This window comes from Manis javanica, chromosome 1 (genome assembly GCF_040802235.1).
Source record: "Manis javanica isolate MJ-LG chromosome 1, MJ_LKY, whole genome shotgun sequence".
Lineage (NCBI taxonomy): Eukaryota > Metazoa > Chordata > Mammalia > Pholidota > Manidae > Manis > Manis javanica.
The window spans coordinates 87,853,591-87,880,667 of record NC_133156.1 but is presented as its reverse complement, the minus strand read 5'-3'; the positions used below and the strand labels follow the sequence as shown (position 1 = coordinate 87,880,667).

Here is a 27,077-nt window from a genome sequence, read left to right as displayed (position 1 = left end):
AGCTTTTGTGGAAAAATAACAACCATATGATTTAAGAACATCTAAATTCTTATATAGAATTTCCTTTGTTCCATATTTAAGCTCCACATTTCAAAAATTTAAAGAAAAACAAGCATACCCAGCTTCTTGATTTATTTTCAAGTTTATCAGGATAAAAAAAAACAAAACAACCACAGTGAAGAAATTAGTGATGCTAAAAAATGAGGTTAACATAAATTATTATACATTGCTGTCATTTTCAAATAGCATTAATTATTAAGTATTTGAGATGAAATAAAACTACACACCAACATTTTACAATTGATTAGGTTCATATTTACATTTAAATTATATTGATATGAAATGTTTTGTTATAATGTTATGTATTATATTTTCTTCAATCCAATACATAGAAAGAATTTGATTCTTTTGTTAACCAGTAAGCTTCCAGATAATAGAATATAAAATTTAACTAGTATGCAGGTAATGGAATGTACTTTGAGTTTGAATCTTTAAACTTTAATATCTTCCAAAATTAAAAAAAACTCATATTTACATTAGGCCTGTTAGGTCCAGGAGGTACTGCATTCATTAAAGTATACATGTTGTCTCCAGAGTTGGTTGAATCTGAAAGAAAATATTACTTAATCAATACATTTTTTAAAATAATCTACACCCAAGTCATCAGAAAGTAATAATCAATGATCTGGACACATACACATATTAGTAAGGGCAGGCCTTGAAATAGTCATTACTAATGTTCAGAAAAAAATATCTGGAAGTCATTTTCTATTCCAGAAATGATCACTCTGCAATCTTAAATTAGAAAAATTTGCTTAATATATTAAGAATAATCACTTGAGTGATTCAGGCCAAAAGGAACATTACTTTAAAAATATAAAAAATTCACAGTAAAGCTTTTCTTTTTTTAAAGAACATGGATTTTTTATCTCTCTAAGCAATTTATATATATATAAACAAAAATCTCTGAAAATTCGGATTCAGTAGATTTTCAGTTTTCATTTTTTCCTTAAGCTTCTTATACACTAATTTAAAGAGGAGTTTACTTATTTGGTAATTAGTAATAGCTGGTGGAATACCCTGGGTTATTCCAACAGGAAGAGGTTAGAACAAGACTGTGCAATTAGAATGAAAGATTCTCTTGGTCAAAGTAAAAGCCAGCCTCTTCCAGTATAACTTCTGATAAAAATTTTTTTCACTCATTTTATACTTGACTCATTGTAATAAAAATACAGTGTATATCTATATAAGTATATGTAATGTTTCATTGTATTTTTAAAAATTTACACCTCATGTCTTAGATGTTTTTATAACATATAACCTAGAATGAAAAGCTAAACATTTTACATTAAGGAAATATCATTTATGAAATGTTTTTCCATGTTTTCACAATTACATGATTTTCTTAAATACAGTTTTGTAGACCTTCCTATGCTGAAAGTAAAATGTGTTTCAAATTTTTTGAACTGATTCAAGGCAGAAGATAAAAAATCATTTGCTTTCTCTCATGGCAATAAGCATAGAGTGGGAAATAGGCAATTACCTTGCCTTTTATTTTATAGTTACTTGTTATACATTAATAAGTTTATTATTTTAGTGCATATCATTTACAGAGTATGTTAGATGTTATTTATTGGTGGTTTGTAAACAGTGATTCATAAATCTAAATATTATTTCTCACATCTAGATTAATATATCACAGTGTTGATAAAGTTGAAATGTCCACTTCAGACTGAACACTACTGGTTTACACTAGGCAAGGTCCCAGTCCACTTTTGTGGCCTTAACTACTTTTTACAGCCTCATGTATGCTATACTCCCATCAACCCACACTACTTGTTTTATCCTGTACATGATCACCCTTTTCCATCTCCATATTTTTGGTCTTTCTTCTTCCAAGTATCTTCTCCCCAGTCTCCATCTACTGAAATTCTACTCACTATTCAAGGCTCTTCCATGAAGTTTTTTCCCATGATACTTTTAAAGTGCATGAGTGCTCCCCATCACTGAATTCTGCTTTTCATTATAGTTAATATCTTATTTGTCTTGTTCTTCCCTCCTGCTTCCAAGTAGGTTATAATAAGTTCATTGAGTGAAGGAAAGGGACCTTGCCTTACTCACAAGTGTGTGCTATTATAGGCAATAAATATCTGCTAACTTAGATTTAACTAGTGGAATAAACTCTATGCTGAACAATGTATCTTTCAGAAAATCTTGGATTGCTTTTTAAATATAGGTACACTTCAAATGGTTTTTCATCTTTATTAACCTTACTGGTTTTATTTAACTAATTTTAGTAATTAATTTGAAAGGAAAATGGACTTTTTAAATATGTAGATTTCAAACACATTTTAAATATGTAGAAAGACAAAAATTTGCTTTTAAGATCAATCACAAATATAATTTGATCTGAAAAACAAAAAAATGAGAGGAATAAGGTTGGTATTTTCCAGGAAATGTTTGACTTCTTTTCATCTACAGAACAACTTTACAATAAAGTAGACCTTTTGGCATCTGTTTTTTGTAGGTAAGGTATTGACTCATGTTAGAGGAATGATTGTCATACAGGATGAGTACATAAAAGAGTATACACAAGGCCAGGAAGATACACAGGGGGCAATTTCCAGTTTCAAAGGAAGAAATGATCAGATTATTTATCACCTGCAAAAATTAGATATTTCTCTAAATAATTCCTTTTAGTATTGTGGTGCTTATTAATCACATACTTCATAAATTAAATATTAACTGTATACCATACAAGAATGCAAAAGTGGGAAGATGTTCAGTTCATATAATTCTATCTTTAATGAATTGTTCTACTTCAGTGAAGATGCTCTGAGGACAGAGATCCATGAAATGTTTATGATATATTCCAAAGAGTTAGTGAAGTGCAGTAAAATTTGTCTTTGTTATCAATTTATGCTTTTTTAAAATAAAAAAAACAGAACTAAAAAGTTATTGTTTATGGTTATGATTAATGACATATACTTTCAAGCTTCTGTATGTCTTAGGTTTCAACAAATTAGCTAAGAACATATGAATTTAACAGTATAACATAAATTAAATATTTTCTCTAATTATAAGTTCCCCATCTATTTTTTTACCTTGAAGCTATCACTGTAAAGTCTTAGCCTATTTCTTTGTTTTCTACTTTCTAGATTTATGTTATTTATATTTTAAAATAAAATCGTGATCATGTTGTATTGAATCATGAACATTCATTCTACATGCTGTTGAAAAATATTTGATTAAAATTTTACTGGCTATATTATAGTCCATAAAAATTAATTTATTAATTTCACTAAATTCAGATTAGGTTTGAGGGTTGTGCCTATTACTTCACTATTGATTATAACAAATGAGCATTCTGCTACATAAATCATGGTTAGTGTTTAATTATTTCTAGTGGTAGTATTACAGAGTCAAGTGGTATGAGCTTTTCATGGTTTTTGATACGTGTTGCCAGAACAGCTTCTAGGAGAGCTATGGCAATGTAAAGTTCCACCATCAGAGTCTTCAAGACACAAGACATTTTACAGTCTGTATTAAAGTCTCAAAAAGAAAGGAAAGGATAGAGCTATTTAAAGTAATTTATATTAAATGATTACAGGAACATCAAGGCATTCTGGTTTAGAAAATTGAAAAAAAAAAACTTCCCCCAATACATAGTGGATTTACTAGCTAACTAATAAATACCTACACTTGCATAGGGTAAATAATATTGTAAGCACATCTACATCTATCTTAGTAAGGTAATAGATACAGTGAGTCTAATTTGCTCTATTAAATCTAATGGGTCCATGTATCTCATGTGTTACTTATGCGGAATATTTCTAAGTTAGAGAGTTGGATTTTTCCACAGTCTCAAGGAATCTTTTAGTCAGATAAATTATTGGGAAATTTATACAGATCAACACAGTTTCCATTCTTATTATATTGTTACCCATACTACAGAATTTTCTAAATGCTTAAGGTAATTAGACAAGAGTTATTTAAGAACATTATTCCTTCCTACTTTCTCTTGCTACTCTACTTCTATAACCATCCATGAGATAATACTAACTTGCTTTCATAACAATTTCTATATTTTATGATTTTATTCTATTAATCAAATGCCTGTTGACTAGTTTGATTACAATACCTGCAGGACTAGGCATGATGGGTGTTCCTGGTGGCCCTCCACCTCCTGGAGGACCCTAAATAATTATACAGAATTTCAGTAAAAATAAGGCATTTCATTAAACAATACAAGAAAAAAACAGAAGAAAAGTTAGACTTATCTCTACAATAATCCAGTTTGAAAATGAGGAAATATATTTTCTTCATAATTTATTTTCTTGAATGCAGTTATTTTAATATTATGCAAAATATAATTTAGCTTAAATATACCGAGATGTTTTGACAAGTTTCTAAAAACAATGAGACTTTAACACTGACTTATTATTCATGACTTAATCACATCAGATATAATGAGGTTAAACAGAATCCATTTAGTGGGGCCTTTACTAATCCATAAGATAGAAATAATTCATGTGTATTTGTAATTTAGTTTACTATAATTTTCTTATATTTTGTATCACTCATTTTTATAGGAAACTAAAGACCCAAACACATTCATATGTTTAAAAAAATATATTAGTGCTATTTCTTCCTCTTATTATGAATTATAGCACTCCAAGAGCATGACACCTTTAGCCATCCCATCAATTAGAAATGAGAAGCAATGTTCCCTAATGCTGTGGGTTACTAAGGCTGCAGTTACACTACCAATCTGAAATGAAGATTAGGCAATTCTGGTCAATTCAGTTATTTCAGACAACCAAAATGGGTAACTGAGGCAAACGGTTTTAGAATTTTTCAGATGTACAGTAATCAAATTAACTACTAAGTGTTTAAATTTTCACTTCATTTTGAGTGTGCAGACACAGCACATTAATCATTTCAAATGTGTATGTACTTGCTATGTAATCAACAGCTTACATTTCTCTTCTAATAAAAGTCTATAATTTCATAAAACTGTATGTTAGGCTTATTCTTGAGTGACTTCAAGAAAAACTAGGTTTTACCCAGACTTTCTTACTTTTATTTTTGTTTCATAGAAAATGTGAAGTAGACTTTCTTAGTTTGTATATCGTATGGGAACAATGGGGCACTAAGTTCACAAGTCCAAAAAAACAGCATGGGCATAAAACACTTTTTCCACAGACAGTAAAATGCTCATTGGTCTTCGTCAGCATTCCTTTTTCCCTATTCCAGCTAGCCACCACTTCCAGAAATTTCCTTAGGAGTGACTGTCCTTTTGACCATTTATCCTTGCTTTACTGTTAGACATTTCCCCTTAAATATTATAACAATTATCCTCTAGGGTGGCCTTGAGAGTAGGAAGGATTATAATGTGATGATGGTTAAAAGGTCATTTGTAAATTCAAGAGCTCATGTAAAACTTGCTAATTTGACTCAGGTGCACATGAATTATTGGAAAAATTTAATATGTACTAAATAATAATAGGGAGAAAACTGAGTGTTTCCAATTTCTAAAAATGAAAAAAATCTAAAAAGGCACCCCAAATTACTAGTCATTGTTCTGCTACCTGATTCTCTTTGTGACTCGGAGAAAGTTTAATGTCTCCTTAGATTTGGTGTGTGGTGAGTGGAGTGGGGAGGGGGTGTGGATTATTATCCTGGAGAACTGCAAATTCAAGCATATCATTGAGTAACCGGGAATGGCTTTCTTCATGATTGGACAGAGTGTATTGTATTGGCTTACAGAAACATATGCTGAAGTAAAACACAGCACTCAGGGCAATTTTGGACAGATTGATAACTGTTTCACTAATGAACATCAACATATGTACTGAGGTTGGCAGATGAAAAACTCAATACAAATCAGATGTTCACTTCCTGGCCAATACACAGGGGCTCTTCTTAACATCTGGACAGCTATTTCATTGCCCAAATAAAATGTAACATCAATTCTTATGAGCAAACAAACCCAAATGTACTTACTACATAATTCCCAGGAGATGCTGAGGAGTATGGTATCTGGAACATGAACAGGACAAAAAAAATATATATGTATTTTGATTCACATGGCAGTATGGAGACTGACCTAAAAGGAATCAATTTTCTGACTTTCATCAAGTTTTAAAATGTATCAGAAAGGACAAAGGCATTTATATCTGTCTGAGTGCCAGTAAGCTAAATAAATGCAGTATTATCTTGAATTTATGAGAAAAGAGTGCATGCTAGTCAAGAGGAATTTAGACAGAATTACAACTTCAAGTTATATTGGTTTCAGAACAGTTGTACTCACTACTTGATGCCAATGACACTTATTCTGTAGTTAGATATATATTTATGTAGCTAAAACCCCAAAACCAACCAAATTTACTCAAATTAATAGCCTTTAGAGATGACACTTAGAATTTATGTGCATTGTGGGATGTTCTCTTTTACACACAGGTTTCAAGCTACGACACTCATGCAGTATGGGTCAATACTTGGTGCACAGATCTCTCCTTTCCCCCTTTCCTTTCTACTTAGCTACTAGAAAATAATATAATAAATGCAAAATATTTTAACACAAGTCTCCAAAGACTATTAAATTGTGGGGATTGGATATGGGTAACAAATTCCCTTTTTCCCTTCAAATCAAGTTCTTAACCAAGCTCTTTTCTAGAGATTAGAGGATATTAATATAACATCTCCATGATAGTTTAAGAAAACTGGAAAACAGACATTTAAAAATAAGCCCTTTGAATGGGGCTATTAATACAGAAAGTTAAATCCATATAATTAATTTTTTTACACAGGCTCACCAGCTCACTTGCATGAAGATTATGAGATATTTTTTGCTTTATTCTGGAAAAAACCATTAAACTACTACCTTCTCAGAGTCAGATAGTCAATCCTAGACTAGGACCCTCAGAGTTGTGAAAAGATTTTAGCGCCTGAAACCTAAACCCTCCCTCCACCCAACACCTTCCATATAATTAAACATAAAAATAATATGAAACCATAAAGTAAGCAGAAGGAAGTATAACAAAGTTATGATTTTTCCTTTGGTGAATAATTCTAAACTTGGGGGAGGAATATTTAATATTATTTGAAGATTCCTTCATTGTTTGGTGTCCTTGCTTTGCATTTAGCACAGACCACATGTCTCGGAGGCCCCTGCTTGGTCTACCTATGGGCAATTCAGAACTGCAGATGGTCATTACCAGGGTGCCCAGCCTCGCTAATGATGAGGATAACTTCCATGAAGAGTATTGAGATCCTGATGGCCAGCAAACATTTACTCAACTTGGTGGATGAATACTACTTTCCTTTCTTGGGCCCCTTGCAGTTCATGATCTACCATCCATCTTCTGCTTCTTATTATTTGTCACATGTGCACCTACTTTCTCCAAATCACCAATGCATCTATCGGCGCCAACTGCCATATTCCTGTAATTTCAGTACCTGACTCATGTTCTTCTGCCTCTTAATCTTGCCTACCATTATTCTTAAGCAAAGTCAAGATACAATATAACCATCCTTTATCTTTAGAATTTACACTTCACTGCTTCCCTTTCCTTTAAAATATACTTCCCTCTCTTCCATTTACCTCACTAGAACTCTTTGCACAGAGATCTAAACAACTCTCTTGACTTTCTTATTCTTCATGACATTGACAAATATTATTCTATATTCCAACCAGAATCTTCTCCCATCTCATTCCTCCATGTTTACTGAGTCCATATTTCCCCATTTGTTTCCTACTGAATTGCCTCTGCCCTTCTCCCTGCCACTGTTGGCATTTTGTTTCTCTCTCCAATTTCTTAAATTTATTATCCTGAAGTCTTTTTTGTTTATTTTCATCTCTTTGATTACCTCTAGCTATCTTTTCTGTTTTACTGTAGAGATTTGCTGGAGAGAAACACAAAAAAGGTTGACAAGGTCCAAAATATAATCATGTTCTCCAACTTCAACCTAGTCTTCACTAATATCTGGAAGCATTTGGGCTCAGTCTTTATGGGAACCTGGAAGCATTCCAGTGGTATGCCAGTAAACCCAGTAAACTTGGAGGGGTGGGAAATCCCCATTTGTAGCATCTGCCAATTGAAGTGGTATAAAGACTACTAATTCTCTTACTCAGTAGGGCTTGGTGACAAAGGGTGTGGTAGACAAGGAAGAGGATAATTCCCAGTTTTCACTTGGATGATGGTGCTATATATAGGGAATTTGGGAAAGGGAAACATTTGGAGAAAAGTCTGACATGTTGAATTTGAAGGCACTGATAGACACCAAGATAGATCTGATGAAAAGATATTCAGAAATATAGGCCTGGAACTTTTTAGAGATTAGGACTAGGGATAAAGCTTCAATTAAATACATTTCCGTTTGGTGCTGAGCACAATACTTGGTCTAGGATTCTATTAGATTTAGTGATAGTTTAAACCATACAAAAATTTTAAAATGAGGAAAAGGAGGCATAGAATCAGATTTACAGAACATTACCAACTAAGTAAGAGTGGCTCATGTGACAGGAGGAAAATTAGGAGAAAATATCTCCTAAAAAGTCAAACAAGTTAGAGTTTTAAGAAGCAGCTGGTAGGTACAGCATGGCTAGTAAATGCTTAAACTATGCTTATTTTTTAGCCTGTCAGGCTCAAACAAGCATTTCATACTTTTTGTGACACACTAATGCATAAATAATAAAAAGATATGTTAATAAGAATATGGAAAAAATAAACATTATTAAAGTTAAGAAAAGAAATTTACAGACATTTAGAACAAAACAGACAGTAAGTCATTATGTTTGGTTGGTAAGTAGGTCACTAGCAACCTTCAGGCTTTCATGGGGATTGAAATGGGGTGAAAAGTCAATTCAATCTATCTTTATTCATCATCTGCTCTGTTTCAGGCTGTGCATTACTATGTGTAGTAATGAAAAAGACAGGAAGGTCAAGGAATTCATTCATTGTCCAGTATAATGGTGGTAAGGGAGGCAATGTGTGAGAAACGTGGGTTGGTGTTTTGAAACTGAGGAAGGGTTGAGAGAAGTCTTCTATCAGCTACCCCCTTCTAGATCCAGAGAATGGAAGACGAGGGGTGCAAGGCTGTCTTGGGATTTTGTTCACAGGCATAGTGTTGGGTAAAGTGCCAGCCAATGGAAAGAGATAGATTAAAGACTTCTTGGAAGAATGAATGAGCAAGATGTACAAAGAGGCAGGAGAGGTAGAATTAAAGAGAACAGATAGAAGGGTAAGCACTGAAAAGAAAGAACATTTTTCATTCTGATACAAGAGGAAAGAAAGATGACCAGAAGTCGACAATACTGGAGGTGAAGATGAGGATCTGAAAAAATTTTAAGTTTAAAATCATGAGATATTTTTTTTTCCTCTGTAAAATATGTGAGAATTTTAGCTGATAGAGAAGGCATCAAGGATAAGGAGAAAATAAAAGGTAGCTAAGGAAAAGTAAAAAAAGTTGTAGTCAAGCATCAGCAAGAACTCAGCTGAGACTGAACATTATAAATTTAAATTATAATATATTGTGTTAAGTACAATATAGAAATAAGCATTAGGCATTGTGGGAGAATCAAAGGTGGTATTCTATAAATACATCAAATTCAACATGCCAAAAATCAAAGCTGCCTACCTTTAAACCTATTCTTCTCCTATGTATCCAGCTCAGTTTGTGTTATTCCCATTCTCCCTGATAACCTTTCAAAGAGTTGAAATCACTTTCAACTTTTTCCTTCTCTTTATCCCCAAATTCAATTCTATGTGTGAAATGTACCTGTCTCATCCCTTTTATCATTTGCTTTAAAAGGCCTATTACTATAATCTCTGATTTCATTTCCCTGCTGCATACATTTATATACTATCTTCTTAAAACACAGCTCCCTTCCACACAGATGATAGACTCCAGATCTGTCAGCATTCAAACCCCTGTACACATCATGGTCCCTGCTTTCTTTCATCAGCTTCGTCATCCTCTATGCCTTCCCAAACAATCTAGGCTTTCAGCTACTAAAAGTCTAAAAGGTTTTCTTAAAAAATCTCCTGCATTTACTCTTTTCTTTATTTTTGTCCAAGTTTTTCTCTACCTGTAAGTGTTCACATTCTTCCAATGTAACTGACTTTCTCCTTTCTCACCTCCCCCAGATTCCATACCAAATATCCACTAACATGAAAGGAAAGACGAAAATGCAGATGTGGAAGATAAGCAAGATCAGAGAGCTAGAAGATCAGAAACATAGAAATAGAAGAATCTTTCATTTGACAGACCAGAAAATTGAAGGCCATGTAAACTGTCTGGTTAAGCTAGACAGATAATTCAGGAGGTGTAATGAGAATCTAAATATTCTCATTCCTAATATCCAAGACTTTGGTGCTGTGGTAGGGAAAGAGGCAAGTAAATATAAGATTTTGGGTTTGCTTTTTAAAAATAATTAGTAACATTTTCATTAAGTAGCTTTCTTCAACTGTGAAGTTTAGAATTACCTTATAAGCACAGGTTTACTAGAAATCAGGGAGAGCAACACCAAGATATTATCTGTATCAGTGTAAAGTTGAAAATATTCTATTTTTTTGTTTCCCTTTAAAAAAATGAACATCTATTTGTACAGAGCAGAGCCTATTTGGAGAAGATATTTCTATTTCTCTTAGGCTTAATCACTATAATAGCTCCTCATTTTTTCCCTTAAAGGGATTTCCTCTGTCGTTTTCTTGTCAGGTTAGTGAATACAATGCTGTCCTGAACACTTGCTGTTTTTGCCTACCCCCTCTTCTGCTAACAATTCCTTGAATTTTCTTTGTGAACCACACCTCTCTTATTTCCCCAAGTGGTTCCAGTGGGGCTCAGGGGGTGCACATGTGGCCCTGGCCTGGCTGATAGAGCACTGTACCGTGCATTCCTAACTGCTTCATGAATGAGCATATGACCCAAGCTAAGCAAATTCATCTCATTAGTTATTCCCAATACCTGTGCTGAACTGATAACAAGCTATGCTCTTTTGCACTCCACTGGGAGCTGTGAAGATAAGATATTTGGCACTTCACACAGCCTTCCTGCCATGACAAGGAGAACAAAGGTAAGTGACAAATAGAGACTGGGTCCTGATGACATTTTTTGAGCCCTTAGAGCTGAATATGCCCCAGAGTAAATTTATATCTGGACTATTCAGATACATGATCCAGTAATATCCTCTTACAATAAGAGCCTAGTTTGGTGGTTTTTCTGTATCTTGTAATCAAAAGTGTCTTCAGACAAAGACAGTTAAGATATTTTCAGTAAAATTGATTATTATGTAATGACTGAAATTTGTATACAACTAAATCCAAGTGCATAGCTCCTTGTGAAAAATACAAAAAGGAAGAAATAGTGGATTTGTAAATAAACTTCCAAATAACAATCTGAGACCAATATTGTAAAGTTCAGATTGAAAGAAGTTAAAAGTAAAACCTATACTTTTATTCTGAACTAAAAATATGAATTTGTCTCTAAAAATGTTTCTCCTACTGCCATGTAAAAGGGTGCCCAAAATATCTTTGATCAAAGCATTTTTACATGACAGAACTGTGGATAAAAATTAAGGAAATAAATAAATATATTGTGGATGATGGTAGGCAGATTACTCACTTTCAGAGAAGTGAGTTTATAAACATGAAAGCAGAAAAGTCTAGAATGAACTTTGTTGTGTTGGATTGAAACGAAAGCCTCAGTATGCACTCCTGACTTAATGCAGACAGGCAGATACAGGAAGATACAGATGTGTGCAGACGTGTGTGTACACGCACCCTATATCATAGTTTTGTTGGCTGAGAGGGTCTAGAAGCTATCACTGGATGTGTTCTTCCCACTAAAAGGGGTCAGGGAAGAAACGGCTACTTCCAGGGCTCAGGCTAGGAAAACAGGAGATGCGTGTTGAAGTGCTCAAAGACTAAGGGTTACATGGCAAAAGGACAAATGATCCAACTTGAATGATTTTGGCATTAAAAAAACCTATGGAAAAAAATATGAATACAGAAGTTCATATGATATATATGAGTGAATGAGAGGAGAAGAAAGAAAACTCTTTGTGATAGCAGAAATTTAATTAATCAATGGAGAAGGAAAGATAGAATTAGAAAATAGGCATTTGACAACCAACATAGTAAAAAAAATGATTCAGGGAAGAATTAACAATGGATACCAAAAGTAGCAGATGAAAGTACGAGGAGGGAGAGGATAGGTACTGTAGTTTCAAAGTATGTCTCCCACCAATTAATAATTACAAAGGGAAAAACAGTAATTTGATAGTAGAGAAATCTGAGAAGCACCTCCTTAACTAAATGATCAGAGTTAACACTCCAAGTTATGGGATAAATCATAATCGTATGCCTCCTAAAACAATGTGCTGAGCAAAACACAAAATTACTTCTGTGGCATTCCTGCCAAATGTATAACCTGCACCTAATCATGAGGAAACATCAGATGAAACCAAATTATGGGAAATTCTACAAAATAACTGACTTGCATTTTTTTTAAAAACTGCAAGGTTAAGAAAGACAAAAGGCTGAGGAACTTCTCCAGAGTAAGGAAGACAAAGAGACATAGGTATGAATGTAACAAGTGAAGTGGAATTTTCTTTTGTAACAAAGGACACTGTTGGGACAATTGGTGAAATTTGAGTAAGGTCTTCATATTAGAAAATGGTATTCCATCAATGTTGACTTTCTTATTTTGATCCTTATACTGTGGTTCTGAAAGATTATGTCTGTTTTTAGGAAACAAACATGAAGCATTTGGAGATAAAGGGTTATTATGTCAGCAACTTAAATACAACTCAAATGGTTCAAGAAAAAATGTGCCTATGCAGAGAGAGGAAATCATAAAGCAAATGTGGTAAAGCTTTAACACTTGAAATTTGGGCGAAGGTTGTACAGGAACTCTTACTATTTTGCAATTTCTCTATGATATAAACTTTAATATAAACAATTAAAAGAAAATATATAAAACATATTTGAAAACAGCAAAAACAAAACAACCAGTTCAAAATGCTGCCCTGAGGTGCCAGAGACTAGCTACACAGAGAGAGAATGAAAAGTGTTTGAACAAGAAGTCTAAGGAATGTGGAATTCAAAATAATACAGATAAGTTGTCAGTATAATATGATCAATGATAATGATATTTAGGAGAAAAATCCTTCTTTAATACTCTTAGCCTTGTTTCACATAAGCCTTATGTTTTTGAAACAAAGTTACCAGTTTTCTAGGACTTTTTTTCTTGTTCTTATACTAAATCATTTTCAGAAAAATGGTTTTCCTTTCTGTGCTCAGGATGATGACCTCTTTCTCTTTCTGAGGAGAAAAGTGCAGGACTTCCCCTACTTTTTTTCCCTATTCACATTGAGTGAGGACAGATGTGTCCACATGTGGTAAAATAACAGAAGAGATTGCTTTCAACTCTATTACTTGCCCACACGTGGGCTAGTCAAATGCCCATTGCAGACTGACCATTAGACAGAGGGTTGATGTGCATAGCTTCTCCCTCGTTCCTCGTCTTCTGCAGGATCTAAAATAGTGCAGAGATTTTCACCTGATGTAGTACATTCTCCTGCCCCTAGTGCTCAGCTGCATGAAATCCTAAGAGATAGAGTACCTAAAAACTAAACATCACCAGAATGCAGAACTCTCTCTTCATCTCTGCTTCTATTTAATACTTTACTTGGATAATACACCTGCTAGGTACAATACACCATCTATAATACCAAATTCTGCTCACTTTCCTAAGTGGCTGAGTATATAAAAGGAGGTAGTGTAGGAGCTGGGCAGTGGTGGCTGTGAATTGCGCTCTGGCTGCCTGCAGTGCAGCAGAGGGAAGCTGGTTGAGCTGACAGTGAGGAAGGAGCAAAGGGTCTTCTTGCTCCTAGGTAGGAAGGCTTATATAGTTAAAGTAGGTTATTGATTGTGCTTTTAAATCTGGTTTCATTAGACATGCAGATAATAGAAATTCTTTCCAGATTCTGGCAGTAGGAAGGTTGTCAGAGTTTTCACTGTTATAAAAAAATGTTTTGTTCTGATCTTTATGGTATTTTAATATGGAGTTGAAAGAGCTGTATCTTGAGCTGTTAGCCAGATGCCATTTTAAAGTGAAATCTTGAATGCATTTGAAAGGCAGATAATAGGAAACATGCAAACTGTTCAAAAGCATATAAGTAAACTAAGAATTTTGGAGGAGGAAAGATAATCACATTATAACATAATCTGGCAAAACAGTATTTCAGAAATATTTGTTGAGATAAAATACATAATTGCATTCATATAATATGTAATATGTATAATTTCCTCTCTCTGCCTATACACATTTTATCTCACACATATACACTGAAGACCCAAATGGAAGCAACATCATCATTCTCTCTATCCCAAATAATTTTATGTCATAGCTATTGAAACTAAGAGAGAGGCAGGTAATATAAATTAATTTTAATTTATAATTAATATAAATTTAACTTTTTCTTTAAAAATATGATAGTTGTTTGAGAAGAAAGTGATTTCTGCTTTAGAAGAGAAATGGATTTATGATTCTTTCTATACTACATAAGCCTTACTTTAAATTTTCTTCAACTTTAAAATAACCTTCAACATTGGATCAATTTCATGTTTATTTAGCATTAAGGCCAAGTATCTGCCTAGAAAGGATGCCTCTGGCCAATGACTATACCTCTGTGCATATTGGCCAGAGGCATTCTTTCTGGGCAGATACTCCTAGTCTTCACAAGCTTAACACAGATGCATTTCAGCGTCCTACTGGCATCCTTGACTCAGGTACCTTTATGCAGCACACACACTTTATGTTGTATACATAAAAAGTATACAACAGGCCTCCTAACATATTGAAGAACTCAAGGCTTCAAAGTCAAGAAAGAAGAACATCTCCAGGATCATTAAATTAAAATCATATTAATTTTAATATTGAAAGCCTAATTTCCAACCTGTGCATATATTTATGTGTTATTATTAAGAGAGAAAAATAGTTGTGCAGTCAAACCACTGCCACAAAACAGGTAAGAAAAATTCCCAGTATGTCGGATACATAGATAGATGTGCAAGGATGGCAGTTTAGCCAACAGGGTCCAGGGCAAATGTGTGCTTGCTTCCTGGGGCAGGGAGAGAGCACACCTGAGTGTAGCTAGTACAGCAAATACAATCCTAACAACTCTGATAGAGACCGTGTTTACCTGCTAACTCTGTGATTATTGCAGTTATTTTAGAAGATCAAATCATTTTACGAGAAATGTTTTACCATAAATACAGGCTACTTCAATCACATTTTATATTTCTATTTTTAAAGTCTGTTAATCATCACAGAAAGAAGGTTTACAACAGACCATGAAGTGAAAAAGTTACCTAATTAAAAAAACGATTCATGCTTAAATATTTATCACAAAAAATAAATTTTTGAATGATTACTTTAAAAAAAAGGTTAATACAACCAATTGCAGGGATTTTAAAAGCAACAGATTATTATTGTTGTTAAATGCTATAAAATGGAAATAAAATTAAAAAACATATATGCTCACCGAGTTGGCATTTGTTGGGTTTGGCCAAGGTCTACCACCACCTGGACCCCTACAAGACAATATCATAAATGAAATTTTAACCTACGCTCTGAATGTTAACAAAAAGCAACAACAAATCATAAAATAGAACATTTGCAATTCAGTTACCATGAAGTTCTAGTTCAGCACTGAAACTACTTTCATACTTTTTTATTTGTTAAATCAAAAATTTTAATCATTCCAGAAAACAGTTTTCTTTCCAAATCAATCTACTTTTAGGAAGCCTAGTTTTTTAGTTCAGTTATTGTAATAACCATTGTAAGTGGTAATCACCTATACCAGTAAATATATACATATGTCTAAATTATTACAAAAACATACTTTTAGAGTAAAGACCACTAAATATGAAATTAATATAAACTATAATCTTGTGACATCAAAGTAAGGGCCACCTGTATCTCACTCAAAATGAAAATGAAATTATTTCAATATATTACTTCACTTTAGGGTGGAAGACAAATGTGTCCATAACTTAAGAGGACATAAAGCTTTTAAAGCAAAATTAATGCCTAATTAACTAAGCTAAAGGGCCTCTTGTCTTCATGCTTTAGTATAAAGTGTACCTAAATAAGTACTGACTGATAAAGAAGTAGACTACTGCCAGCTGGTCATCTGTAATTAGGGTCCCTTAAAATTCCCTTTTTCCTCTAATTGCAGTGAAAAGTTGTAGTTAAAAAAAAGCATGTCCCTTGGTTCTACTCCAGGGACCTTAAACCTGCAGTTCTAAGTATTGGACAGAGGCTGTCCGAGTTAGCTATATTACCCCATGTTTGCTTGGAATATTTAGAAATGCTTTTAGTTTTGTTTTGGGATTCCCCAGGGATGTGAGTATCAGGGAGGGGCATGAAAATTCTGCCCCTGAGCTTTATTAGGGAGTCCCAGTACAGTTTCCCCCAATTTCTTGAGGAACAGAAGAGGAAACTAAGAAGCCTGAGGGGACTTGGTCACAGAACTGCGCGCAGGGAGACGGTGCGGGGTGCCTGTATTGCCTCTGGAAACTGTTGCCTCTCTTAGATGATGATGATGATAAGGATTTTACAGTTAACTGCTGGAACACTTTAGAAGGATGATTTTACATACAGGAGTCAATATTCTGATGATAAAAACTGAGGTAAAACATGGGATATGTAGATCAAGTAAAACATTTGTTTGACGTTAATCCACATGATTGATGGTAAAACACAGTGAAGAAATTGGGAAATATTTGTCTTATAACAACATAAAAATATTATATTCCGATCATGGCAAAAAATTGTATACAATGATTTTATGCAGATAGTGTTCTCATAATTTTGATATTATGTTTAAATAAGGACTGTATGAATAAGATTAAAACAATAAAATATTTGCTTTTTAAAATTTGTTTAATGTTAAATTAACATGCCGAGTTAAATGTTAAACATTTTTCCATTATTAAATAACAACTAGGTAATATTAAATGTTGTGTTTGTTATAAATAATACAAAATACCTTTTATGTATTTCAATTATTTGACAAATACTAGTCTCAGCACATCATATATTTCCTATATAATTGCACTTTAATATAATAGTTTCTGTATTAATACTTTGTATGGAGGAGCAAAACTGTTTGAACATTTAAGTTTCACAAATAGGTTTAATGAAGTGGGGGGTTATAGTAGTGGATAGTTCTAGAACAACTTAAGCTCAGTAATATTCCTACTTTTCTTGAGGACCATTGGTGTTATCAAGAAAGTAATCTGCAAACTACAACATAGGCATTATTGTGAATAGAAATTTCTATATAAGTATAGTTGGAAGTAGAATCAGGTTAGCCTCGTTAAAAAAGAAGAAAAATGGAATTTAAAAAAAGTCTGTATTTTTTGGCAAGGGTATTTGTATATGAAGAAATCAAAGGAACCATGATTATCATAGAGAAAAATCTCTTTTCTTTTGTAATTCAGTCATTTTACTTCAAGATACTAGCTATAGAAACTTTATAATTCTATGGGGTGTGATTTAGAACAAGGTCTAGACACTTTGAAATTCTTTGTCTTCTTAGTTTCTATAAAATACCAAGGAATACAGAATAGAATTAGAAATATTTAAATGCTGAATCCTAAATTCTTTGGAAATTGGCAAAAATGTAGTTAACTTAGAAATATAGTTTCCTTTAAAAATAACCTATAATACACTTGAAAACATTTACATTTTGACTGTAGTTTGTATATTCTACTTTAAATTACTGGAATTGATAATAAGATTTCACTTCTAAAGGTACAATACTAGTTACAGAAACATTAAAAGTATATTCTAATTTTAGATGACACTGTGTAATTTATGCTGAGTTTAGAGCATGGAAATATAACAAAAATTATATCAGAATAACCATTTTCTTTGGAGGTGATGAGTATTTTTTTAACAACAATATTGTGAAAATTTTGTACCAAATGTTTTATTCTTCAGTACAAATAAAAGATGCCAATAAAATACAGTATTTAATTACTCTAGGGACAAGAATTGGCTATTTTCATTGTCATTACACTTTGCTGGCAAACAAGAAAAAGTGACAAGCTAAGAAAACTTCATCCAGATATGATTCTCTGAAAGATGTCTCCTGAGCCCAACACGTATCTTAAACTGTTAAAAATATAGGTTAAAGTAACACTATTCTAATGCCTTTTCCTTACATTTTTAAGTTCCCCAACACTTAAAAATGACAAGAAGAAAGCCAAAAATACCAGTTAGACATACTTATTTGCCATACCATAGTAAGATTTACTTTGTGTTAAAGATAATAAATTATGAAGTGAATTTCAATACAGTTCACTCTATTGAGTACAGTGGAAATAATGATGTTTTATTTTTTTATGTCTCCTTAAATGCACTTCTGCACTGTTGGGGCCAATTCAGTACAAGAATTACTATCTCTGGTCAGTTCTTCCACATTTCAGATCTTTTCCTATTAGATGGAAATATTTTAATTGTCCTTGAAAGATACGCTGCTGTGTAGAAAACTGAAAACTATATTAGACACCAAATGGAAGTTAATAGTAACAATAATGGGAATCTCAATCTTTATGGCTTGAAGTTTCTATAAAAATCATAAACTATATAAATAGTAAAACATTATGTAATAAAAATATTTGAAAGTATCTGGTTATATTTAAATGAGAAACCCAAATCCAAATATCAATGATGTTAAAATTTTTAGTTTTATGTTTAGTATCCATAGCCAGGGAATTAAATGTGCTCATATGTATCTATTTAAGTATACGTGAGAAAGGAACTAGATAATTTTAAGCAGGTATTTGAGTCTCTTAATGGTCACATGAAAATAACTTTTTTCTCTGTACAATAAAAAAACAAGGTTGATCTAAAGTTAATCACATGGCTAATTATAAGGAAGAGTAATATACAAAATGATATTAGATACATTTCTAATATTTAATGATAATTCTGGGTTGAACACAATATTCAGAATGTATGCCACTCACGTCTATACACAGTATTCAAAATTATATTCCTTAAAAGTGATTGCCTTTGAAAGTCAGAATCTCTTAAAATTTACATATATTTAAATCCTATTGGTAAGAGTTTCAGCTTTTGATATAAGCACAAAATACCACTTACTTTTTTTCATGGCTACCATTCATAAAAGCTAAGCCTTTGATGAATTTGAGAAAAGTCAGACTTCATGTCTACCCATTTTTACTTTCAAAGTGAAAAGATGTGATAGGAAAATCTGACCTACTTTTTTCTCTTTTCCTGCTAGTTTTGAGTCTGGTTGGTACCCACCTATTAACCTATTTTCTATTTTAGGCAAAATTGCTTTCCATGAAAATGCTTTCAGAAACTTAAAAAAATTGCTATGTACATCAAAAGGGATTATCTCAGTATATTTGCAATGCTATTAATGATGGCTGAGTTGTCTGATATGTAAGTAACCAAAAATTGGACTAATGGGAAATATATTAGAGGAGACTACCCACAACCCAATTTGGAACACTTTCATTATTCCTGGTAAGCTTGCTTTAGGCCACATCATAAAACCGACTCTCCCAGTGCATTAAGGAATGCCACTAACAAGCAACTGATGCATGTGGAACTTGGAGGGCAAGTTAGATAATTAAAAATAAATAAAAATGCCTTCATATACTGCATTATTTTGGCTGACAGAAACAATTACTCTCTTTGGACTTGAAAGGCCTTTCCAGTTAAAAACAAAAACCAAAAAAACCTTTAGTTTACTCCTTATCTCAACACATGTTGATACTATAGAAGTTCTTTAATACAGAAGATTAAATACTAGAAAGAATTCACTCTGGGTTAAGAGTGGTCCCAATAAAGCAAGAGACACATATATATTTATAAGAGTTAAAATCTCTTAGAAATTACTAGACATCTGTTAAAATCAAGTTAACAATATTCAATTGTCGACTTCTATTGAGTTAAGTTGTAGTCTAGGTGTCAGCATCTCTTCATACTTTTGTACAGACTGTATGGAGCTTATATGCTTATTTACAAAAGATTCACTTTTTATAATTAAGTAAAACATGAAAATCAGGCTAAAAGTTGGCATATATGGCATTTGAAAATGGAAAAAATTAAAGGTTGCAAGGAAGAAAACCAGAGAATATATTGTAAAAAAGAAGCAAACACTACAGCTCATGTTTAGTTCATTTGTATTACTTTCATTTTATACTACACAGGTATTGAGGGGCTCAAATTGTGCTACAAAACCTTTAGGAGAGAAAATAGAAGACTTTACTAAACAGGATAATATAGCATTTTGCTTACATGTTCATTCCAGGCATTCCAGGGCCACCTAAAGCATTCAGTGGGGGTCTCATTGCACCTCCATAGTTCTGTAATGATAACCAAGGGTCAGACTACCACAAAACAAAAAAACAAAACCAAAGAGGAGGGGGGAAAGAAAGGAGAGCAGGTTAATGATATCCCTACATAACTCCTGATTGGATAAGGCCTGTGCAATTCATTCTCTGAAGGGTCCACTCTTGTACTTTTGCTTCTATTTTAACAATTATTTTGGTTTGTGTTTTTTAAAAACCACATGAATACATAAGATCACTGGAGCACGTTGCAGGATTAAGGTATAGTTGCAATTATAATATTCCACATATCTTTATTAATTTCCTAATATCTGTACAACAGTGAACTTTTTCAAATAAAACATTTCATAAATCCAAAACTCTGTTTTTAAAGAAATGATTTAGTCAACATTTTTGAAATTGTCAGACCCAGAACAATTACAGGAAGTCTGAAAAAACCAAACATGTGAACCCAACATAAGAAAGTTGAATGCAAAATTCTGTCCATAAAATAATATATCCAATAGAGAAATGTACTAATATACAAAAACACAAAAATACATGAAAACTGAAGTACATTTAAAATATGTATGCATAAATTATGATACAATAGGCTTCTGTCAATATCTATTATGAGCATTCAAAGGATAACGATGTTTTAATGTTTCAACATGTATATCATATTAGCTTACTTTAGTTTCCAAAAGATTAATTTTGTCATGTCAATATACTTTGACATTATTAATTACTTTTATGCTTGGTTTTCTGATACCACTATTTTTCCAACTTTTCTGACTACTCATCAGAACTACATAATTGTATGTTAGGAATTCTAAATATTTTATCTTTTGTCATGAAATCTCTAAGATCCCAGATAACTAGTATGTTGAAATTCATATGGGTCACCTGGACACAATTTCATGCTCAACATGTCTAAAAGTAAACTCAATATTGTCTTCTCATAACTGTGTTCTTTATTAAAAAATATTTTTTAAATTAAAGAATAGTTGACGTACAGTATTACATGTTTCAGGTGAACAACATAGTGATTCAACAGTGATATATATTATGAAATGCCCACAGTAAGTGTAGTTACCATCTGTCACCATACAAAGTTATAACAATATCATTAGCTATGTTGCCTTTGCTTTCATCACTGTGACTTACTTGTTTTATGATTACAAGTTTGTACCTCTTTGTCCCCTTAACCTATTTTGCCCATCCTTCCATCCCCTCCCCTATTGCAACCACCAATTTGTTCTCTGTATTTATGAGTCTATTTCTGTTCTGGTCTTTTTTGTTAAATTGTTTGTGTTTCAGATTCCACATATAAGTGAAATCTTACGGTGTTTTTTTTTTTTTAGTGTGTTTTTCTTACTGTCTTCCTCAGTCAGTTTTGTGGCATCACTTTGCGTATAAACAGTCCAGGCTCAGAACCTCCAGGAGCTCTTTGACGTCTCTTTACTTCAATTCTGTATCCAATCAGTTACCAAAAGCTATTGATTCTACCTGTGAAAATAGCTCTTGAAATAGTTCTTGCTTTCTTATCACTGATCTTTGTCATTTAATAAGACTACTGTACTGTCTTAATTGGTCTCTCTGATTTAGCCTCTCCACCTCCCAATCTACGGTACATATTGCCTCCAGAACTATGCTACTAAAGCTGAGTCCTATTGATGTCACTTAAAAGCCACGATGATCACACTAACTACTCCTCAGCACAATGACCCACACTAACTACTCCTCAGCACGGCTCTATGATGCTATTCACAGATTAGCCCCAGCCAGTCTTTCCTATCATCACTTCTTGTAATTCTCACCTTTTTCACCTACTCCCAACTGTACCCTCCAGCCTACTGGATTTCTTGTGGTTCAGAAACGCACTATATACTTTCACACTCATGTTTAACTCATCTGCTGTGCCCTTCTGTGTAGTAGGTGCTAAGATGATAAGGAAATATTCAATGAGAGGAAGTCTGCTGCCAGAGAGTAAGCCAGTTTATAAATTTTCTAGTTACATGTTTTTCTCATTGTTTATATATTTTTAGTTTCCGGATGTTTTATTTAAATATTACAATTGTACGTGCTATGGGATGGTAGAATGGTTTCTATTCACACTTCAGCGACAGTTTAAAACGATAGCTATTTTCCTTAACCCTGGCTCAAGCCTGGTGGTGGCAGCAGTTACTAACAAGGAGTCTGAGAAGAAAGCTGGTGGAACAAAATCTGAATGGTGAAGTATAACAGAAATGCTTATAAAAGAAAGTCCTCCCTCATTTTTGGTCTTAGGAGATCTGTGACTTTTTTTTTTAAATCAAGGAACACATTAGTTTTCGTTATAGCTCTGGGCAAAGAAACATTGGTTTGAATCTCTGCTTCCACTGCCGCATTTCCTCTGTCCCTCCTGTGAGTGTGATCATGGGCCACTGATTTTCACAATGATTCACTCAACCTTAATGTCCTTATTTGTAAAGTAATAGTATCTCCCTTATAAGCCTGTTGGAGGATAAAATGAAGTAATAAAAAACACCTATCATAATGCTTAGTGCATTAATGGCATAGTATTTGATGCTCAAAAATTGTAGCTGGCAACTCTTTCTTATCATTGTTAATAGGGACCAACTTAAATAAGTCTTCTTCTCATAAGTTTCCCTTGAGCCCTTGACCTTAACAGCATTACATGCTTGTTTATGTAATGGTTTCCTGATAGATTAGGCATATTTCTTTTCCATACTTTTTCCCACTGTATAGTAGTTTTTCTTTATGTATCTGAGTCTCCTGCAAAACAGTAAGTAATTTGAAGGTCGAGTGTGTTTTGCTCATCTTTGTATATCTAGTGGTTAGACATCACAGGAAATCAGTGAGAAATTATCCAATACCTAATTTGATAGATCTATAAAATATTTTCATTTTGTGAATAACCTGAAGCAAAAATAAAACAGGAAGATAAGAAACAATAACAATTGGCTTTCCAAGTGGTATCAACAAAGGCAGAATGGGAAGAGCTAATTTAGAATCACTGAATTTTAAAGCTGATGGCAGACATACAATTCCATCTGGTTTAATCATCTCCCTCCCAATGCAATGTTCCTGACAAAATGGCTGTTCAGACTCTATTTGGAAAGTTTATAAAGAGTTTTTCATGATTGGGCAGTTTAATTTCTAGGAAGTTCTTTCTTACACTGAGTTGAATTCTACCTCCTACCTTAGATTTGAAAATACAGAAGCAGTTTACTCTTTTTTTTTATTAAGGTATCACTGATATACACTCTTACGAAAGTTTCACATGAAAAACATTGTGGTTACTACATTCACCCATATTATCAATTCCCCCCATACTCCACTGCAGTCACTGTCCATCAGTAGTAAGATGCCACAGAATCACTACTTGTCTTCTCTGTGCTACACTGTCTTCCATGTGACCCCCCCTTACACCATATGTACTAATCATAATATAGTTTACTCTTTCTTTATATGACAGTCTATCATATACTTCCATCTCACCATTTCTCTACTCCAAGTATTTGATTAAAATCATGATATGTTCCTACTTGTGTAGATCTCATTTATCTTTCAAGTTTCTGGAGGAACTTGAACAAATTGGTGAATTTTTCTACTAGTTATATGATACTGAGCACAAAAACACAGACGAAGTATATCTTATTACAAAAGGAAGTAGAAAAATGACTCAAATATGATATTAGGGAAGATATTTTTCTTGATTAAATAGATAACTTTGCTTTTCTATGGAAAGAATAGTGGTATCATTTTTTAAATCATGTATTATCACTGAACTTATATTTAAAATAGATAAAGGAGTGGGAAAAATATGCCAGGATTTGAAACAAACTTCTGCTTCTTCATCCATGCAATAAATATTAATCATATTCTAAGTGTGCACTTTGCCTGAACCAGCATCATATAAAAATCACTAGATTATATGTATTTTTTTGTTCTAGAAATTCAATTGTTCCAAAAGATAACTTCTATCACTCTACTACACTGGTCTTAAGTTTAAAAAACTATGGAAATAATACCTATGATAAAAAAGAGATGCATATTTTGTTTGTACATAAAGCTAGAAGCAATGTTTCAGAGACTATTTCTATAATTTAACAACAATGAAGCAGATGCATTATGTTCTCAGGAGCACGTGCATCATTAAATGGCTGTTATGATAGTTCAAGAAATTATCTTTCAAGAAAAACAGTTAACCTTTATTACAAATCTCACAGTTTTATAATACATATGTTTTATATATCAGGTGTTAGGAGTAAATATCTCACAAGAATCCTCCATTCCAAATGATTTTACCTCACTTTTTATCTATTGTATCATTCGTATGAGTATGATTCCTCTTTTCATTTAAGTACATGGTATGCTATAAATAATTTATTTTAACCTTTTATACTTTGTACACTGTCATTTAAAAAAGTTATTGTAGGTTATTTCTAGTTTCTGTGGTAAATTCATACCAAAACACTTTATTTCCCCCAAATTATAAAGAAATAGATAGAAAGGATACTAATCCAAATGAAGAAATAACTATTCTCTTTGGGTTTGAAAATGCAAAGAAAGAATTCACACTTACATGATACACTTAGTTATTAAAGCTCATTAATAATAAGAGATTTCTAACAAACTAAAAACTAATCAGTAATAAGAGATTATTCACCAGAAATATGTTTTCTTATTTTCTCGTGTAATTTACTTAAACACAAAACACATAAACATATAGCTTAGATATTTACAAAACATAAAAAAATAAGGACCAGAATGCTTTTCATTTCTGTATTTTCAAATGAGATCTTTGTGTTCCTAAAACTTCAGTAAGCATTGTTATATCTTTCAAACACTGCAAAACTGACTTTTAAGTCAGACTCCAGTTTTTAAAAGTATTGAAAATATTGGTCTGGGGTGACACTTGTTTAAAAAGCAGCTAGCTGAAAAATAAGGGAACTGAATGAAGAATGATAACTACATTTTAGGCATGAAGTTTTGCATATGTATTCAAAAATGAATCTATTATGAAAATCTTTTGGGAAAAAGACTCATTCAAGTTCTATATAGCCAAATTGGTTGGCTTAGTTTATTAGAGACTAAAAGTGTATTCAATCAAATATTCTATAGATCTTATAAATTCTAATTGCTATTAATAGCTTAATGATAATTGATAACATAGATCATCCCTAATATGATTAAAAATAGTGAAAAATAATTTAAGTATCTAAGTCAGTTTTATAAGATCTTAAGAAAATACATAGAAAATAACTGAGTCTAAATAAAATAAATGATATTTTTTCTGACTTTGTGGATGTGACATATTTTATTTAGTGGGTTTTGGTATCTCTGAAAAATTTGATTATATGCATTTCATGTTTCAAAATACTTACATATGTATTATTGTCTGTTGGTTAGATACTCCTAGTTCTAAATCACATTACCTGGGTGTTAGATTCTTAATTCTCTGACTACTTTGGGCACACCACAAAATGTTAATTTATAAAACATAGATACATGAAAAAGCTCCTAAAACTGTCACTTACAGAGCTATTCTTGAAAAAGATGAAGAAAATAAATTAAGTCCTTTTTTTAACCAGCATTGTGACACACTGATCTCTGACCCATCAGGTAGAAATCTAAAATTCTGGATTAGTTTCTTTGAAATACAACATTATATAGTTAGTTTCTATCCCATGCAGTTTTCCTAAGGGAGACAAGAGGATGCTTTAGCTAAAATAAATGGTATCTTGAAACACCACACTTAAAAAATGTCACCAGCAGCTAGGAAATGGTCAGCCTCAGTGTTTATTCTGGACATTTTGGTGGAGAAATAGGATAACATTTGATGTATACTGATAGCATTTTGTTTGATCAGTAAGATTTATTTTAATGTTTATTTCCAAATGGTTCTCTGTTGTTTTCATATTCTATAAAGAAATGTGATAATATATAATAATAAAGTTAATGGTATTCTTTAAAAGACTTACAGAAACATATTTTATGTTGCTTGTTCTATTTAATATTTTAATGAATTGTTTTTTCAACATTTAACTTACATGGTTATCTTTTATAATAATTGCTATAAATTTTTTATATTTCCTCAATGTAATTAACCAAAAGGTAATAGTTATCTTTTTATAATCATTATAATAATGTATTTCTATGCAATGTATTTTCTCAAACATACTGAACGCATTATGTGATAGCACCTGTTAAAATATGGTCTGTTATATCAGTTTGGGCATGTCACAAGTACGCCCTCCAAAGCCTGGCACCCATGTTACATCAAGCCTTTAGTGCAAATACTGTAGTTTGTTTATATAAGATGAAGGCAAAAAACTCAGAGTCCAGCGTTCTGCACTGATTATTTACCTGTGGTCCTAAGGGCACCATTCCTCTTGGAGGAGTCATTCTCTGCATTGGCCCACCCATATTTGGATGCCCTAAAAAAAACATGTATGAAAATCAGCAATGTAATGAATCTGAGTGTTAAACCAGAGGCTAGTAGCCTCCTCTCTGCTTGGTGGTACAGTATTTATTTCCTAAGGGACTGAGTTACTGACATCATTGCATCTTGGCTTCCTTGGCCAGTTTTCTAATGTTTTGAGATTGAAACTTTCTTTCTATTCTGTATCAAATTACATCTCTCACATGTTCTGCTCCTCTCTCCTTAGAACAGTGTTAGAGAGC

At 32.7% G+C, this 27,077-nt stretch overlaps 1 protein-coding gene across 6 annotated transcripts in view; it reads right to left on the bottom strand.

The window, feature by feature from the left end:
* SSBP2 (single stranded DNA binding protein 2) overlaps positions 1-27,077 on the bottom strand; it is a 299,317-nt gene that overhangs the window by 18,887 nt on the left and 253,353 nt on the right. For 4 of the 6 annotated variants that reach the window (XM_073234476.1, XM_036999672.2, XM_036999693.2 and 1 more), the window contains 6 exons: positions 26,760-26,830; positions 20,353-20,444; positions 15,554-15,602; positions 6,007-6,042; positions 4,142-4,196; positions 536-606 (listed from right to left, as the gene is read on the bottom strand). In XM_073234476.1, the coding sequence (XP_073090577.1) occupies positions 536-606; positions 4,142-4,196; positions 6,007-6,042; positions 15,554-15,602; positions 20,353-20,444; positions 26,760-26,830 (374 nt within the window). The remainder of the gene's footprint in view (positions 1-535; positions 607-4,141; positions 4,197-6,006; positions 6,043-15,553; positions 15,603-20,352; positions 20,445-26,759; positions 26,831-27,077) is intronic. The other 2 variants (XM_036999677.2, XM_036999698.2) reach the window with 1 other exon arrangement.